The sequence below is a fragment of the Danio rerio genome, chromosome 5, assembly GCF_049306965.1.
Source record: "Danio rerio strain Tuebingen ecotype United States chromosome 5, GRCz12tu, whole genome shotgun sequence".
Taxonomy (NCBI): domain Eukaryota; kingdom Metazoa; phylum Chordata; class Actinopteri; order Cypriniformes; family Danionidae; genus Danio; species Danio rerio.
This window is the reverse complement of record NC_133180.1, coordinates 36,068,456-36,087,774: the sequence shown is the minus strand read 5'-3', so window position 1 is coordinate 36,087,774 and position 19,319 is coordinate 36,068,456. Positions and strand designations below refer to the sequence as shown.

At 35.6% G+C, this 19,319-nt stretch overlaps 2 protein-coding genes across 2 annotated transcripts in view; one reads left to right on the top strand and one right to left on the bottom strand.

Moving 5' to 3' along the window:
• Positions 1-288: 288 nt before the first annotated feature.
• fbp1b (fructose-1,6-bisphosphatase 1b) lies at positions 289-4,242 on the bottom strand. The gene is given in 7 exon segments (NM_213132.1): positions 289-762; positions 860-979; positions 1,177-1,314; positions 1,438-1,578; positions 1,671-1,763; positions 2,973-3,135; positions 4,021-4,242. Coding segments are annotated over 7 exon segments (1,014 nt in total). The 5' UTR covers positions 4,191-4,242; the 3' UTR covers positions 289-573.
• Positions 4,243-6,227: 1,985 nt separating this feature from the next.
• ttc33 (tetratricopeptide repeat domain 33) overlaps positions 6,228-19,319 on the top strand; it is a 34,484-nt gene continuing 21,392 nt past the window's right edge. The window contains exons 1-2 of the mRNA NM_001002722.1: positions 6,228-6,308; positions 7,988-8,212. Coding sequence (NP_001002722.1) covers positions 7,989-8,212 — 224 coding nt within the window. The 5' untranslated portion in view covers positions 6,228-6,308; position 7,988. The remainder of the gene's footprint in view (positions 6,309-7,987; positions 8,213-19,319) is intronic.

Below are 19,319 nucleotides of genomic sequence, written 5' to 3'. Positions count from 1 at the left end.
TTTATTATTGGCTGTTTATTTGTACTTCTGTATCATCTGTATCACGTGTCTTTGGACTGTGGGGGAAACTGAAGCACCCAGAGGACATCACAAAACAAAATGTTTATATATTGTTATCAATAAAAAATATTATTATATTATTAAAAAACAACTGAACCAAAAAAAGCATACGTCACCAAAAGCCACTTCCTTTTCTTCTGGAAATGGGTATTTGACTGCCAAAATTGTAACATTTGTAGCTTTAAATAGTGTTTATTACAGAAACAACCAAACAATGTAATTATTTTATTTTTTATGTAAACAGAAGGGTTTAATATCAGTCACTGTAAAATACACAACACATATTTATTTTTTTTAGTTTACAAAACCCAACTGGGACATAAAAGTACAAAACTTTACAAAGAACAAAATTGTAAAAATTATACTTCTTGTTCCTTGTATTTACAGATTATGGGTGCTTCATGTCATGTCCATGAGTTCCATATATTTGTTTTGAGGTTCAGAGGGATGATGATAATGATGATGGTGGTGGTTGTAGTGGATTTCAGATTTCAGATATCATCAGGTTGCATCTCATTTGGCATGTTTTTTGTAGATAGAGATATACTCCTTTACATCATCAGGGGAGCCCAGAACTACAGGAACCCTCTGGTGGATTGATTCAGGCTGAATGTCCAGAACGTTCATGGCTCCAGTTGTTGCCATACCTCCAGCCTGCTCCATAATGAAGGCCATGGGGTTGCACTCATACAACAGCCTCAGCTGCAGTCCAGTAAGAAACAAGAAACAAGTGAAAATACTGCTTTAAAAATCTAATATTAAATGCAAATTCTGATTTATTGTGTGTGTTTGTTTTCACCTTGCCCTTGGGACTCTTGACATTAGCAGGGTACAGGAAAATTCCTCCATAGACTAGGGTCCTGTGCACATCAGCTACCATAGACCCCACATAGCGCCCTCCATAAGGTGAACTGCCATCCTGTGGGTCACAGTGAGAATGCTATCTTTAGAGACTAACATACAGAAAAAAAACTATTAAAATCAGCCTTTTGTTGAAGAATTTCTGAAGTAAAAATAATCTTAACAGATTTTAACAGATATGACAGGATTTTTGAATGTGTCTCTATCTCTGACTCGTCAATAAAATGAGAATGCTCAGAGTCTGTAGACTCTTACTTCTGGGAATTTCTTCTTTTGCAGATATTCTGTGACATCTGGGTAAAATTGCTGAGCGTAGCCTTCATTAAGACTGTAGATCTTTCCTTTCTTCTTAATCCTCACATCCCGGTCCACAAGTATGAACTCACCGATGGCCTAATAAAGGAGGAAAAAGGATGAATGATTAGTCTTTAAGGAGGTAATGTATTTACCTTTAAAATGTCATCTAACTATTTAAAGCTATATGTAGTGTACGTATGAAACATAACACAGACGTACAGGGTCTAGCATGAAGCAGTTGACTCCCTGTCCTGTGGAGAGAACCAGCATGGTAGCACTGCCATAGAGAGCATAACCTGCAGCCACAATGTGTCTGCCGCTCCGCAAGGCATCCTTCTCTGAGGGCTCATCGTCAGTTTCCTAAAAAAAAAAAAAAAACAGTAAACATGCACATAAACAAGAGCATTTCAGAAAAGCTTTTAAATGACTGTAATAGAGCTGAAGGTCACTACCTTTCTGTAGATTGCAAAAATAGTTCCAATAGACGCTAAGCAGTCAATGTTTGAAGAGCCATCCAGAGGGTCAAAACAAACCACGTATTTGCCCTGGGTAACAAAGAAAAAGTACAGTGTCATGTAGCAGCTAAATTCTCAAATTATATATTGTCACCTTAGAATTATAAGTTTCTATCTGAAATTTTTGTCAAAAAAATTTGTCAAAATTGAGAATTGAGAATTGACACATTCTTATTACATGACAATTTATTTACATTATGGATTGCATTTTATAAGTTGTTTGCATTTTAAAACTTTTTATAGAAAAAAACTAATGTTACACACATACTGTTTGCTATATGGAATGCAAATATTTTGAAGCTCAATATCTCAAAATCATTCCAAACACAGATAGAACCTTATAATGTGACAATATCACATGCAATCTGAGCAAAATGTATACCAAAAATAGTGTTCTTTTAACCCCTAGCACATATAGGTTAGATAAATTAAAGAGTTTAAATTGACTTGTTAAACTTGTGTATAAATTAACTGGTCCTCACTGAGAATATAGACATGTACTCTAGATCAAGGGTGCCCAAACTTGTTTCGTATGAAGGGCCAAAAACGAAATCATTGAGGGATGTGGGCCGAAGTAAATATACCAAACTATTTTACATTTAAGTTGCCATGAATAATGTCCTAATTTATTTAATAATATTTCAAAATAAATAGAAAACATTACTTTAAATCACGTTAAATAATTCATTCATTCATTCATTCATTTTCTTTTCGGCTTAGTCCCTTTATTAATCTGTGGTCACCGCGGTGGAATGAACCGCCAACTTTTCCAGCATATGTTTTACGTAGCGGATGCCATTCCAGCTGCAACCAATTTCTAGGAAATTAACAAATTCAGCATAGCTTTTAAAATTATAACTTAATGTAATACAAACATAACAATCACATTTATAACACAGTGGAGTTCAATCTGCCTTTGACCAGCTTAATTTGCTTGAGAAGTCTCTGCATTGTCAGGTAACAGTATGTACATTCAAACAAAATCTGATTAATTTACACCATTTAATTGAAACATTTATTTCAGTTAGCTTTTAACAATAAAACATTGAAACATCCCCATCATTCTCCCTCTCATCTCAAATGGGATGGTGGGCCAAATCAAAGGTTAGCATGGTAAACTTTGGCCCCCGGGCCCTAGTTTGGGTATAACTGCTCTAGATGCTGAAATTGTGTTAAGGAGAAAGTATAAATCAGATTTCAGTTAAAAAATAAAACAAGAGAAATGTTGCATGCACCTACCCTTTTCTCTGGTTCTATAATGACGGCTTTTTCATCTTCTTCAGACACCAAAACACAGGATGTGAAGGAGGATTTAATCATGTTTATAACTAGATCATTGGACAGGACATCTAGCTTTTTCACCTGGTCTCCTGTAACATTTGTGCTTCCAGCAATTCCATAGCTAAACAAAAAGAAATAGAGATTTGTAACTGTGATATATTCATATTTGATTCATATATGACATGCTGGTTTCCTTTCTCAGTACTGATACTGTAGCTTCTTATGAAAGAGTCGACCTTTGGCCCCTATTTCAACAAGTGAGATATAATCATTGCCTCATTCTGTAATGTCTGTTTGCAAAGTGCTTGCACTGACCAGCCACTGCAACACCACAACAGCATAGAGTAAATATATCTTCAATTCTGCAAGCAAAATGCATCCGAAAAAATGCCACTGATGTAATTTAAGGTTTAAAGTACTTTATTTAATCTATAGGCTCACTAAACTACATTGCGCTGTGTGTTGAACACAAAAAATAAATAAATAAATAAAATAAATAAATAAATAAATAAATAAATATATATATATATATATATATATATATATATATATATATATATATATATATATATATATATATATATATATATATATATATATATATATATATATATATATTTTTTTTTTTTTTTTTTTTTTTTTTTTTTTTTGGAAGAATGCTGGTTGTTGAGACCCACTGACATCCACCTTCCACAGTAGGAACAAAAATCACTATAGAAGTCAATAGATTTCAGCAACCAACATTTTTCAAAATATTTTCTTTTGTGTTCAACAGAAAAAAAAACCTAAATAGGTTTTGAACAAGTGAAGGGTGAGTGCATAATGACATAATTTTATGTGAATCTCTTTAAATTGAGGAAAATCTTCTCATATTTGTGTACCATCGAAGGTAGAAATAATAGAAAAACTCAGTGTCAATATGCATATATTGGAGTGTAATTTGGCTCAACTGGATTAAAAATCGAAATATTTGTCTGGTGTGAAAAATGCATTAGCTGGTACTCACAGATTGGCAATGCCTGCTTTTCTGACAGCAGTGGAAATGGCTTTGATGGCTGTGCACATGGAGTTGAGAAGGGTTGTAAGCTCTCCTGTTCCTTTGGCTTTTCTGCCCTCTTCCAAGACAAACCTGGTGAGGGTCACCACATTGGTATCAAATGCACCTCTGTCAGACATGATTACTAACTGCTAGAGAGTAAAACCTCTTCTGAGTTCCTGCAGATTCCTGTCAGAAAGAATGTTTTAGAAAGTAGTCTAGATATTTGACTTGGTTTAGAGGGGGAGTGATGGTAGTTAACCAATTGCAGGTATCGTTGGAAGGGAGGAGTGTTTTTTTTTCTCTTTTGCACATGTAGTAAATGGAGGGCCTGGTTGAAGTCCAAAGAGATTATCACACTGAGTACACGCATGGGGACTGTCATTCGGTAACAATAGAGCTGATTGTATCAACTTTGATTTGTGATTGACTGATTGATCATCTAAGCACCATGCATATCTACTTTGTATTTGCATATTAGTCTCAGTTTTAAGAGCTGTGCCTGAAGTGTTGAATAAAGATTGAATAAACATTTAATATATGTATTTTTTAATTATTTAATTATTCATATTTTATCATGTATTGTCAGTATTTGTAGATATATGTTTTGTAACAATCATCTGTTTACCCAAAGATGCACATCAGACATTGTTGTGACTAATGATTGATTAGCAGTACAGAGCTGTCAGCAGAAGCAGCTCATGTGCACAGGGTATCCGTGATCAACGTGCAATCCAAAGGTTAATGTGCTGTCCCCTGCTCTGAAGGTTAATTGGCCGCAAAATAGTGGAGCAGTGGGATTCTTTTGCAAGATTGTAACAAACAGGTTTCTTTACATTTCAACTCTGATCTTTGTTCCACATTTCGGCTTAAAGACAAGGTTACAATAATGCAAATTATATAATAGTCCAGTTTAAATACATTGTAATGTTCCAAAGAAAAGGAAAGTGAGTTATCTTATATCTTATATTTTCATTCATTCATTCATTGATTCATTCACTCGTTCATTCGTTCATTCATTCATTCATTCATTCATTCATACATGAATATTCATCCATTCAGTTGCAACCCAGTACTGGGAAACACCCATACACTCTTATTCACACACATACAGACAATTTAGTTTATTCAATTCTCCTACAGCGCACGTCTTTGAACTGTGGGGGAAACCAGAGCACCCAAAGGAAACCCAAGCCAACACGGGGAGAACATGCAAACTCCACACAGAAATGCCAACTGACCCAGCTGAGGCTCTAACCAGCGAGCTTTTTGCTGTGATGCAACAGCGTTACTCACTGCGCCTCAGCACCATCATATATTTTGTCTGCTCATATATATTATGCCATTTTTTAAATATAGATCTAGTTTATGGATATATAATTGCATTAAAGGTGAACATTTAATCAGTTCTGGCTTTCTTTGAGAAGCAAAACTACAACCTTGGCCTTACTAGTGAATCATTATTTACAATAAGTGAATAGTGGAGTTACAGGAATGGTTTTATATTGCTATTTCTATATAATCAATATATTTAACTAAGTACTATATCTGATGCATTCACTCACTACTACCCACAATCTGATTTTGATTGCACAGCCAATTGATTTCTTGAAAAAAACATTTTCAATAATAGTGCGTACAAAAAAAAAATAACATAGAGCAGCAGATGGCCCAAAAATAGCCATTTTTGTTTTGATGTTTATTTTGAGTGAGGTAAACTTTTTTTTTATTTTTATTTTGTCGTATTTTTTACTATAAGGTGACACTGTGGCTCAGTGGTTACCACTCTCGCCTCACAACAAAATCGCTGGTTCGAGAACAGCTTGGCCAGTTGGCATTTCTGTGTGTTTGCATGTTCTACCCATGTTCGCGTGGGTTTTCTCCGGGTGCTCTGGTTTCCCCCATATAGTCCAAATCCATACAGGTGAATTGGGTAAGCTAAATTGTCTGTAGTGTATGTGTGTAATAAATAAATAAATAAATAAATATCATGAAATAACAAATTTTACTTGATATATATTTTATAAGCAAATGAGACAGTAATGTTGGTGTTTACAGAAATGTATGAGTTTCAAAACCGTCAGTCATATCCGTTGTAAGAACGAAAACCGCCTTGTACCTTTAAGAGAGTGCTGCAGTACTTCCGGGTTAGAGGGCGGAGTGGACAAGTCCAAAACATTTGTGAGAAAACGCGAAGCTGTTGCAGAACCACGGTCTGTCATGGTGCAGTGGTGAATTATTTTGCATTTATGAACCAGGTTTGTATTTATCGACCTCCTTTTTTTGTTATATGTGTTCAAGTCAAGGGCTTAACGTAAACATTATTCATGAAACTTGCTGCATAAAAGGCTTTAGTGTCTGGCGTCTTGTGTTTATGTGATTTCAGAAAGTATCAGACAGTAAATCTCATTCAAATGTAAAAAAAGTACTGTGCTACTGCAGCACTCCGGCTAACTGTCAGATCTGTTATTGGCCGTATTACAAGTGTACTTGACCTACTTGCAGTTTGAGGCTCAATGTGAGATGCTTACACCTGAAACAAACCATGCAGGTGCAAGTGTTTCTCTGAGACAGTGACTTTGAACATTGCTTTTCCTTTTTTCTGTTCTTTTGCCTACTATAACTTAGTAGTGTAGTTAGTTACTGTATATTTTATAATACGCGAATGTACTTAACTAATAATAGGTACAAGACGAATAGGTAATAATAGGAATTCCTCTGTAAGATATTTTGTTAGGGATATTGCATCTTTTAGATCCCAAGGTGTTAAAAGAAGGGACCACGATTTGAAAACGTAAAAGACATCTATTCATGATTTTTAAAAATGTATAGTTCTAAAATATACTTGTGAAAATATTTAAAAAATTACTCTATTACTTATGTGATAGTAAAATATTTGCATTGAGATATTTGCAGTACCTGAAGCAAATTTATTAAATTATTTAAAGTGTTATTTTTAAATTATTTGATCATAAATTTGTATGGTCAATTTTAATATAATATTTATTTATTTATTTTTTTTTATTCTCTGTTTACTCGTTTATTTTAATCACATTTTGGTTAAAATATTGTTTAATGTATTAACTATTGTATTAGAGCAATTCCAAGCAAATGGCAACCTTGTCATTACAAAAATTACGTTTTCACCAAAACTGAGAAACAACTTCTACATTTTTTGTGCAGGCTTGTATTTTGCAGTACTTTAAAATGCTCAAAAATGTTTCTGTCAGTGTTTTCAAACTATTATATTTGTTTTACCAAAGTCTGATATGTGCCAATATCACATCTGTCACATCCATAATAGAGAGCTGTCACATTCTCAATGAGACGTTTTCCTTAGAAATGCAAAAAAAAAAAAGTCAAATAAAATTAATCATGTTTATAGAGAGCCAACTCTTATCCTGTCAGTGAGCATTGTTTCTTTTGGGTTGTGCAGTTTAATTCACAGAATTTTTACAAAGTATGTTAAATACTGCAAACTTGCTAAACTCACATGTTTATTTCCCTCAATTAAAATATATACGTGTATAGTTTGACATTTTTCTGATCCCGTAACTATGTGGTTAGTTTTTTTGGAAAGTATAAACAGATATGTCAATATAATGTTAACATACGCTTTCTCTTATTTAGACCCCATAGCTCTACCCTGTTTGAAAATTCCAACTGCAATTTATACCAACAGCTTCAGTGTTTGCCTCAGAATATTTTCTCATTTTCTTTTATTTAAAAATGTTACTGGTTTTCCACTACGCTAAACTTGTAAATGAGCAGAATCGCTGTTTATTGTGCTTACTTTTCTTGAAGCCATATGTCTGTTCTGTTATTTGTTGCATTTTATTTGAGCATTTCCAACTGTTAGTCTAACAGCATTTATTTGCTTGTTTGGATAACGATAATTAATGTCATTTCATCTTTTTCTTGTTTTTTTTTTTTTTAGAATGGCCTCCTTTGGCTGGAAGCGTAAGGTGGGGGAGAGAGTTTCCAAGCAGACGGTACAGCAGTTTGAGCAGGACTCGGAGCAGGCGGATGAGGATGAAGTTGAGCGAGAGGGAGTTGACTGGCTGCATGTGATCAAACGGAAACGAGAGGTGCTGCTGGAGGACTGCGCTGCTAAAAGCAAGAGACTAAAGGAAGAAGGAGCCCTGCTTGCTGAACAGGACAGGTAGACCATTGTATCTGTATGTTCATTCAAACCAAACATTTAAATCCAGCAGCTTTATGTTTTAAACAAATATTCCCAATTGTCGTTTAAGGGAGAGGATAATTTTATTCAACACATTTTTAAACATAATAGTTTTAAAGTCCCTGTTAAATTAAAATGACGTTTTTAAGATGTTCATTCATTCATTTACTTTTTGGCTTAATCCTTTTCTTAATCTGGGATTGACACAGCGGAATGAACCGCCAACTTATCCAGCTTATGTTTTACGCAGCGGATGCCCTTCCAGCCGCAACCCATCACTGAAAAAGTTTTTAAGATGTTAGTATCAGGACATTAGTCTTAAAGGACACTTATTTTACCCCTTTTACAAGATGTAAGATAAGCCTTTGGTGTCTCCAGATTGTGTCTGTAGAGTTTCAGCTCAAAATACCCATCAGATTATTTATTATAGCCATGAGAATACGCTTCTTTTGGTGCCTGAGTACATTTCAGCTGTTTTTGTAGCCTGTGGCTTTAAATCCAATTGAGCTGCTTTTCCCTGCCTACACTTCCCCAATGCATGTATTCTTCTCATAATGTGTTACGTCAGATAAACAGCACAGTGACAGAGACAGACTCGGATGAAATATCTCGCCTCACAGCAAGAAGGTTGCTGGTTTGAGCCTCGGCTGGGTCAGTTGGCCTTTCTATGTGGAGTTTGCATGTTCTCCCTGCATTTGCGTGGGTTTCCTCCGGGTGCTCCGGTTTTCCCCACAGTCCATAGACATGCGGTACAGGTGAATTGGATAAGCTAAATTGTCTGTAGTGTATGTGCGTGAATGGGTGTGTATGAATGTTTCCCAGTGATGGGTTGCGGCTAGAAGAGCATCCGCTGCGTAAAAAGCATATGCTGGATAAGTTGGCGGTTTATTAAACTGTGCAACCCCAGATTAATAAAGGTACTAAGCCAAACAGAAAATGAATTAATGAATGAATGACACCATGCGGTCATAGTGATTATAGCGGTTAAGAATTATATTATAATTTTACTGTCTTTATTACAAACATGCTTTGTTTTAAAAACATGCACTCCGGTGCTCACCGTGACCCTAGTTCGATTCCCGCCTTACGGTCCAATACTGATTCTTCCTCTCTCTCTCCTTCCCATGCCTTCATGTCAATAATCTCTACTGTCCCAACAATAAAGGTGAAAACCCCTAGAAAATTATTATGAAAAAATAAAATTATAAATCTTATAAAAATCACAGAGAGTTGTAACAATTATTTTAACCCAAATGTTCTACAAAAGTTGTTTTCATCATAGGTGCCCTTTAATCTATCTATAAGCTAGCGTGCTACAAAACAGTGACAAAATTCACATTTAGAAAATATAAACCTCCAAAGCTTGCAGTTTGTCTCTTCTGTCTAAATGAATCTATTTTTGACATCACCTCATACTTCAGTTTCTTATTAAATTTTCTGACCAATAATGCTTTTTATTAAACACTATTTGCTTTTTTTTAAGGGGAGGCCTTACTTTGTATCCCACCTTGTCTTCATGTTTCAGTTAAATATATGTCAAACATTGAATAATAATGCCCATTTCAAAGCACATTACAGGACCTTTGATAACTAATTTTGAATCACTAATTTATTTAGTTCTTGCCACGATGAGAGTACACAATATTTTCTACTTATTTTGCTAAATACTAGTATACAGCATAAAAAGCTATTTAAAAGCATAACTAGGTTAGTTATTTTAACTAGGTAAATAACTAATTTAGGTTAATTAGGCAAGTTATTGGACAAAAATATTTTGTTCTGTAACCAGTAAATTTTTTAAAAATAATATTAATTATAATATCTTAACAATATTAATAATTTTATTTTATTAATATTTAATAATTGCTTAATTTTTTAAAAACTTTTTTATTCTAGTCAAACGAAAAGAAATAAGGCTTTCTCCACAAAAAGAAAATATTTTAGGAAACACAGTGCAAGTTTTCTTTTTCTGTTAAACTTCACTTTGGAAATATTTCAATGATAACAAAAGGGCTAATAATCTTCCCTTCAGTATTCAGTCATACAACATAGCTAGTTGTGTCTTTTTCCTTGTTGCCATCTTAAGCATTACATGGAGTTTGAGTCAATAAGTGAGTCAGTGAGATGAAATCATAAACTTTTCCACAGTTTTGTGAACAAACCACGGTAATCAACTCTCTATGCTGGTATAAATCCTTTTTAAAAGTGTACACCACTATTGAAAGTTTTAACTCAGTAAGACCTTGATTAATTTTGAACAGAATTAATACTTTCTGTTCCCTAACAAATCCACAAATGAGAACTGCTTTCAGCATGATATAAATAAAAAAAAGTTTCTTGAGCTCTGAATCAGCATATTGTGATGATTTCTAAAGAATTATGTGAGACTAAAGGCTGAGCAAAAGAGATTTATTTCTAAAAAAACATTTAATTAAATCTTACTGACCCTTGCGGTTACTGTATACAGAAAAAGTATCTCTTTCACACAGACACAAACACACACACTATGGTATGACATTGATATCCTGCTTTTGAACAGAGAGCTGTATTCTTGATTTGAAAAGACAAGTCATGTAATCTGATACATCTGCACATGAAAACCTTCTCTCATGCTACCTGATTTTCAGTAAGTCTGTCAGCTTTTTACAGTTTTGAGTCAAATGCCAGACAATACTCTTCCAGGAAAAAATGATAGCTGTTTTGCCTTTACGGTTATTCATCTGTTGTTATTTAATCGGGTCCATGCATTGGCCAGCAACACAACGAAGCTTTTATATTCAATGATTTTAACAGTTCTTAGAGTCTTCAGCCAAGAAGGTAAGAGGCTGCTCTGAGGTTATCACATTTAGCAGCATCGCATTCATCCAGCAGATGGGGCTGTGGGTTTGCAGTGGACAAGCTGCATGTCATTGTCACTTTATTAAACAAGGAATAGTTCTGTAAAATGTGCTGTCTCTTTGAACAGACCTGAAATCTTGTGCATACGTTGTATGGAGTGTGATACCTTTCTTTGTGCTCATTTTAAAGCTCAGATCCTCATAGAAACCTCTGAACGTTTTTGAGTTTAATAATGGGGTTTACTTGTTGTTATAAGATCATTGACTTTCAGCTATGCATTTACCATATTAATATTCTTTTAAGAAACAATGCTTTTATTGGCAAAGGTTTCATTATTTTTATTAAAGAATTCAGCAAATAATTTATTGCAATTTTACCCTTTTATAATGAAAATCAAGTAACTTCACAAAGCAAACTTTGTACTTTATTTAATGTTTTAAGAGCATAAATATTCAATTTAATTTCATTCTATTAATGACATTGGATGTCGTTAATTCATTTGTAGAGGCCTAGACAGGAGTTCAGTGGAGCTTTTGTAGACGCTGAACATTTTAGCACTCCAATGGCACTTTCAGTTTTCGCATGTCTGTGAAAAGCTCAACCGATGATCATGAAGTGAGACTGAGCTCAATCTTGATGCTCCAGGTTGCGCTTTCTACTTAAGCTATTTATTTTCTAAATAAAATAATTATTTTATTGTTTAATATGCACTTTATTTCTGCAGTCGGCATTTTTTTATGAGTCAGTGGAGCAATTTTGTTTCTATAAGTGTTGAGATGTTCTTCATTTCTGAGTGGGTGTTACAAAGACAAGACAGAGAGGGAAAAAGAGGCTTCTATCTCATGCTTCTCATCTTTTTATCACTTAACCGGACCAATAAGTCAAATAAGGCCACTTGTGTTTTCATGTCCAAAGAATGGCTTTATACGTCATAACCAGCAAGAGCTTGGAAAAGATAAAAGAGTAGCTTGAATTTACTGGAAGACGGATTAGACACGAGCTGCTGTTATTGTGGTTTTTCCCTATGAAGCATTAACAAGTCCACGAGAGGTCAGGTTAAAGTGTCACTCTGCAATTTTACCACCTTCTACTTTTCTTCTTTTCTTCATAGCTCAGTGTCTCCATCCTTGTTTGGATTTCTTTTAGAGCTGCCTCTTAAATGCTTTTTGATGGCATGATTAAGCAGCACTTTGGCTCTAACTGTGTGATAGCAAGCAGTAGACAACTGCCAAACATTATGTGATTACCGTAGCGTTTCAGCAATGTTGGTTGCACCTGCTTTTTCAGAGTAGTTAAAGGGAGGCTGGATGGTGTCTGGCAGAAATGTGATGATGCCCGTAAGGCTTTGAAAGCAGCTGGTCCTTGGTGGGATGCTGAATTTATTTATTGGCAGATCAAGTCGAGAAAATGACAGGGCCACAAGCTTTAGTGTTTATGTATAATTACCTCTGTGGCTCTCAGTTGCTGAAGGACAGTTTGTCCCTATAGTGCTCTTTGGCTCCAGATTTGTTGTTTTGCATGTGGCCATGAGAGTTTTACAGCTGTGCTTGTGAAATATATTTGATAAATGTGCAATGATTGTAAAATCATTGATTATACTGATTGCTAGGCGAAGAAACATTTAAGCGTTTAGGTGCAAATAACATGCATTGTAGAACCTGTACACATTACGTATGTAGCTAAAAGGCTAAGCTAAAAGGCTCTCAGTTATGACAGATAAAATTGAACTTACTAACGATTACAAACTTAGTTGACTAATGTTGGTTGTGGGAAACGCACCATGTTATGTCAGACAAGTGTGTCAGGCAATAAATAGAATTTAATCCAAAATATTGCCTTGAGGCAGATCTATGTGGTGTATAGTCTTGAAGGGGACCTGTTATAGCCCTTTTTACAAGATGTAAAATAGGTCTCTGATGTCCCTAGAGTGTGTATGTAAAGTTTCAGCTCAAAATACCCCACAAATATTATTTTATAACTCTTTGAAACTGTCCTTTTTAGGCTTTGAACCAAACTGTGACATTTTGGTGACCATCACTTTAAATTCAAATAAGATTTTTTCCCCAGCCCTCTTTTCAAGAGGCCAGAGCTACAAATGCCTATGTATCAGCATAGTGGCTGATTCAAAAAGAAGACTAACATCCTACTCCATTGAGAGAGAGATGGTCACTAATAGGAGGGGCTTTCCCCCTCTGATGGCATGTACAAAAGGAAAATGTCAGTGAAAGTATTTATGCAGTCTGTTTTTATAAAATGTAATTACAAAAAATAAAAACTAATACATTTTTATGATTAGAGGCTGGCTATATTCACACATTGTTGCCACACAACTGTGTTTAAACCCCTTGTAAAAGTAATTTTTGAATAATAGTTGCCTTTTAAATATGCTTTATACTGAAAGCTCATGTGTTGACATGATGCCAGAAATGGATGTTACATATCCATATTTCTATGGCCAAGATGTATTTTAAAAGTTTTTTGACGACTGTCTTTTTTGTGTGTTTATTATGATATTAAGCTCAAAGCATTAATTACATTTATATATTATTTAAACAATGTTTTCTTTAGTGTGGATTGCATTGGATGATGATTATCACTGTGTTGCTTTATTCCAGCCTATTTCTAAGTTATTTTGACTTATCGTCAAAGGAAATAACTTCAAAGCCATTTAATAAGTTTCTTGTACCTTACTTGTGCACAAGTTTAAGCACACGTTTTGTTGGATTTATTTTATATGCATTCTGTTTGAATTTTTTTCTTTTAGACTCAAAGTTAATGGCTAGAAGCTGTAAACGTATCATAGTTTACTAACATTTGCTGTATTTGAATTCGCTGCTATATTTAATGCCCAAAAAGTATGCTTTAGCCTATTTGGCTGCGATAGTCGCTGCTAAAAAGAGAGCAAGGGAGAGAACATATTGTTCAATTTAGTAGTAATGTTAATTATTTGCAATGCCGGAAAAAAACAAATTGTTAATAGGGAACATGCTGATAATCCAGCTAGTGTGCATACATAACATTTATTGTGTGCTGTTTTTGCTAGATTTCGTTTGTGGAAATGATATTTGCATAATTTTAATAGTAGTTATTTATGCTCACATGATGGTTTTATGGCATGAATTTGAATTATACCTGACCTGTAGTCACTTTTTTTTTTCCAAATCTATGTTTTTTCCATTTGAGAAACTCCTCATTCTGAATGGCAACAGTATTTACAGTGGTACAGATGTTACAGCAGGTAACTTGAGGTGACACTTTTTTTTAGCTTTAGAAAAAAAAAAAAAAAAAGAAACACTTTACCATCCTTGTCTAGTATAGCCATGGTCATTGGCGATATTGCCTAAAATGGCACTAGCTAATGCTTTACACCAATAAGTGAAAACCCAGCAGCCCCTGAAGAGGCGTGTTGCCCCTGGCGACTTTTATAATCAAGTTTTTTGGAGAATAAATGGATTGTGATGAGGAAATTACATGGAGCTGGAGGACAGTGGTTATACAGGTCAGCAAAATGCTCTCAATGAGACTGCATTTCAAGTTTCTGTTCTGTTCAGTTCTATAACTGAAAGGTTGCGAGGTAAAGCAGCGTTTGAATCATACTGTATTTGCTCCGGGATATAAATGCTGTATTTTTACCAACAGCCACATCTTGCATTGAAGATGCTGTATATTTCTAAGCCAAAATAACAAGTTAATTTCTTGAGCTTCATGGGAGTTTTGAAAGTTGGTTTTTCTCAGAAGTTGCTTACTTTGCCATTTAACCCCAAGTCTTTTTAGTCATCCCAGTATTAACATGGCTTTCGGTTTGATTGTTTCTTTTATTTTTTGGTGGGCCTTTCTTTCTCACAAACCTCCACACGAGTTCGATTGAGGCTTAGTAAATGATTTTTTAAAAAAATGTTTGCATATTGTTGGACTGCAGTTCTACAGTAACGTCATAGTACAACACTTTAACCTTGTTAATATATGGAAATAAATAATTTGTATACTTCTCTAATATAACTTTTATTCATGTGGCTTCAGTGTAAACAAGTTAGAAATTGTATTTTTATGTCAGTCTAACTCAGAATTAAATCTTAAATTGCCTTTTTGATTTACTTTTGGTATACATCATGAGGTAATTTATAAGTTATATTAAATGTAGTACAGTATTAGTCATAACGGAGCAATAATATTTTGTCATTTTGTCAAAAAATTGGATTTTCTTCTATAGGGCTTTATACAATGCAGATTGTGTCAATCAGATTTAGTGAGATAAACTGGGAATCCATTATTAGTATCTGTGAAGTTTCATTGAATTGTGTTAAGTTTAATTGAGCAATAAGCAATACGCAGGAGACAGCAATGTTGTTCTTCAGGTCAAGTCAGTTCGGTGATGATTCAAGTATTATTAACAAGCATTTTAATGTTACAGGATGTTGTTCAGATAAGCCAAAGGTGTCAGTGGTACGAAATCCAAACTCCATCAGGTGACAGAAATGAAAAAAAGACATTGTAGGGCCCCCTTTCCTCTGTACAAGCGATTAACGAAAGTAATCTGGAGTTTAGCCAGAAGTAGGTGACTTGATTATCAGTGGCCTATATAACATTATTTCATATTATTGCGTGCACTGCGGTTTAGTTTTAGGAAAGTGTGATTATGGGTCTACATTTTTTAAAAACGCATGTGAACAACCTCTTAATCCTTGTCTCGATGATGATCACTAAGTTGTCTCTGATGAAAAGTGACAGGACAGATGGTTTGTGTCTCTTGTCACTAATGTTGACACATGTCGAAGCTTTTCCGCTATTAGTGGAGCTATTTCCTGGATGACATTCATTTCAAGTTCAACTGACCTGCAATACATCATTAAGCGGGATGAAATGAGACCATTCGCAAGTTTCCATTGCATATTATTACGATTATAGATGTCTATACATCTCCATTTGAGATTCTGAAAGTGCTGAAAGGTCAACCCAGGATTTTTGGGAACAAATAACCGAAAAAACAAAAGTGGGTGTCTTATTATCAGATCAGCATATTCTTCATGCTTCGCTGAACTTTAAACTCATTGTCTCTTTGATTAATTTGTTCTGTGTTTTTGATTAACGTAATCTGGGATATTAAGATTTAATGCTTGAATGTTATTAAATTCCTCAGTGGTCACATTTTTTTGCTTTCTTCAATTTAAAGCCAATGAGTTTCCAGGGGGTTAATAAAACATTGACGGCCCGGCAGGGAAAGTTGAGGACATAGTTACATGGAAGCGTCATGGTGTAACTTATGTTAAGGATGACGTTTACAGTGAATAACATCTCTCAGCTTGACGTGACTTCTGGCTCAAAATTGCTGTAAGTGTCCCAGCATCCTCATGAATGAAACGATGGGTTTTCCAGACATTATAGTGATTGATTCTGTGCCATCACATTGTACTGTGATATTGTAGATGTTTGCTTAATGCATGATTGGCTGTTTGCAATTCAAGCGATTATTACTAATTTAGATTTTCTTCTTGGTTTAACTCGTTTAGGCCAACTTCATACATTTTACTAACTGTAAGTAGCTTTTTGACTACATGTCAGTCGGTGGTCATTAGAGTGGACTCGGTCCAAAAAAAAATAGCACTTTATTTATTTTGATGACAACTTAACAGACTACCCCCACACCATTATACCATCACCGGCCTGAACCATTGATAAAAAGCAGGATGGATCCATGCTTTCATGTTGTTGATGCCAAATTCTAACCCTACCATCCGAATGTCGCAGCAGAAATCTTAGAGACTCATCCGAACAGGCTACGTTTTTACAATCTTCTAATGTCCAATTATGGTGAGCCTGTGTGAATTGTAGCCTCAGTTTCCTGTTTTTAGCTGACAGGAGTGGCACCCAATGTGGTCTTCTGCAGCTGTAGCCCATCCGCCTCAAGGTTGGACGTGTTGTGCATTCAGATATGCTCTTCTGCACTCTGTTGTATTGAGTGGTTACTTCAGTTACTGTTACCTTTCTATCAGCTCAAGCCTATGGCCATTTTCCTCTGACCTCTGGCATCAACAAGGCATTTTCGCTCACAGAACTACCGCTCGCTGGAATAATAGGGTTGGGCGATGTCGACCAATTTGGCATTGTACGATAACTAAAGTGAAACATCGCGATGGACGATGGCATCGTCATCATGTGAAAAGCAGGGCGGTGTTTGACAGAGTGCGTGCTACGTGTCTGAAGAGCGAGGAGGGATCTGGGGGTGAGAAGGGTGCGAGACTTATTTGAGGACCATGAGGAAGATGCACGATTTCATAGTTCATAGTTCAAATGCATAGAGACTCCCTGAACTTTCGGGATACATGGGATGTCTGAATATCACAATTAAAAACTATAGTGAGACACGATCCAGCGGTACATCCTTGATGAACTGTCCGACGTGCACTGATCTCTGGAGCTCAGAGGAGTGCATGACAGTGTGTGGCTGTGTCTGTGGTCACATGATGTGCGTTTTCAGAGGACGGAGGGCTTTTCAGAAATGCTAGGTAAAACACAGTGTGGATGTGGATCATTTTCGTTCTAAAATGTCATTTTAACACTAAGACGTCAGTGTAAACTGAGCCTGAGTGTGTATTTTTTGCGACGGGGGCGGGACGGAGGATCGGCGATGCCGTCTATTGGCCATTGGCGATGGACGATGGCATCGTCTATCGTTTCAACCCAACTGGATAATTTTTCTTTTTTTGGACCATTCTCTTTAAAACCTAAAGATGGTTGTGCGTGAAAATCCCAGTAGATCAGCAATTTCTGAAATACTCAGACCAGCCCGTCTGACATCAATAACCATGCCATGTTCAGAATCACTTATATTACCTTTCTTCTCCAATCTGATGCTCAGTTTGTACTGCAGCAGCTCATCTTGACCATGCCTAAATGCATTGAGTTGCTGCCATGTAATTGGCTGATTAGACATTTGCATTAACGAGCAGTTGGACAAGTGTTCACAATGAAGTCACATGACAAGAAATCTGATTATTCAATTACTATTGCTCATAAAAAAAGGTCTAGATCTGAGATTAAGGTGTCAGATTCGAAGGTGACATCCATAAACCATAACCAAAACCAGATGGCATATGTGTCATATGCCAGTTAAAAAAAATCACCTTTGGGTCACATTCCAACATTTTTAGAACTGAATGGTGCTAATAGTCAAGCAGTCATCAGACTTCAAGCTCAACCGGGTTACATTTGCTGCTGCAACACTACAGATTGGGGGGTTCTCAATATTGGTTTTGGAGAGCTGGTGTCCTGCAAAGTTTAGTTCCAACCCCAATCAAACACACCTGGGATAGCTAATCTAGCTCTTACTAGTCTATCTAGAAACATCCTTGCAGGTGTGTTGAGGTAAGTTGTAACTAAAATCTGCTGGACATCAGACCTCCAGGACTGAGTTTGAGAACATCCAGTTCAGTGTTGTGTTTGAGTGTGTGTAATTTATTGTGTTGCTGTCTAACACGGATACAGGGCAGATGCTAAAATATCATGTAGACTCTTATTAAATGTGGGATTCATTTATGAACAGCATTCTCAGATTATTTCTGAGACTCATTTTTCTTGTTTTAAGTAAGTACTTTCTTTATGTGAGCCGTCATACAAAACATTTGTGGTTTCACAAAAACCACACCCAAACACATTTTCTCACATGCCATACTGTACATGTATTTTTTTAGGCAATTGAAAATGGCAAGATATTTTCACACATGCCTGCACAAGCATACTTTTAGAGATTGTGTTTGTCTCATTTAAAATGACAGCTGGCTGACCTTTGTGCCCACACAATTTTGTTCAATATATTGAATGGCACTGTTCAAATTATTTATACAAATACATATGGTTCGCCATGTAGTATCAATTTGCGGTTTATTTATAGACATACTAATTTGCCTAATCAGCTTTGAAGTGTGACAGGACGTTGCACCGTTGCTCATACCTACGCCTACTTTTGCAGGTACAGTAACACTATGTACTTTTTCTCTTTCCAAAGCTTATGACGTGTTTCACAATCACGTACCTGAAAAACATCTAGTAAATTCTTCTCAAATGACTTTGCTTTATTTCCTGTCCTTTCCTGGAGGGTAATTTGATACATTCCTTCATAGCCCTTATCAGATCAATTACCACATGTCTTAAAAAGTCATCCCTGCGTATTATTAGCATGATAAACACATATATGGCACAGTTTAAGAAGCTGGATGTTTTTATGGACTCCCAGAGAAAAAAAAAAAACGGC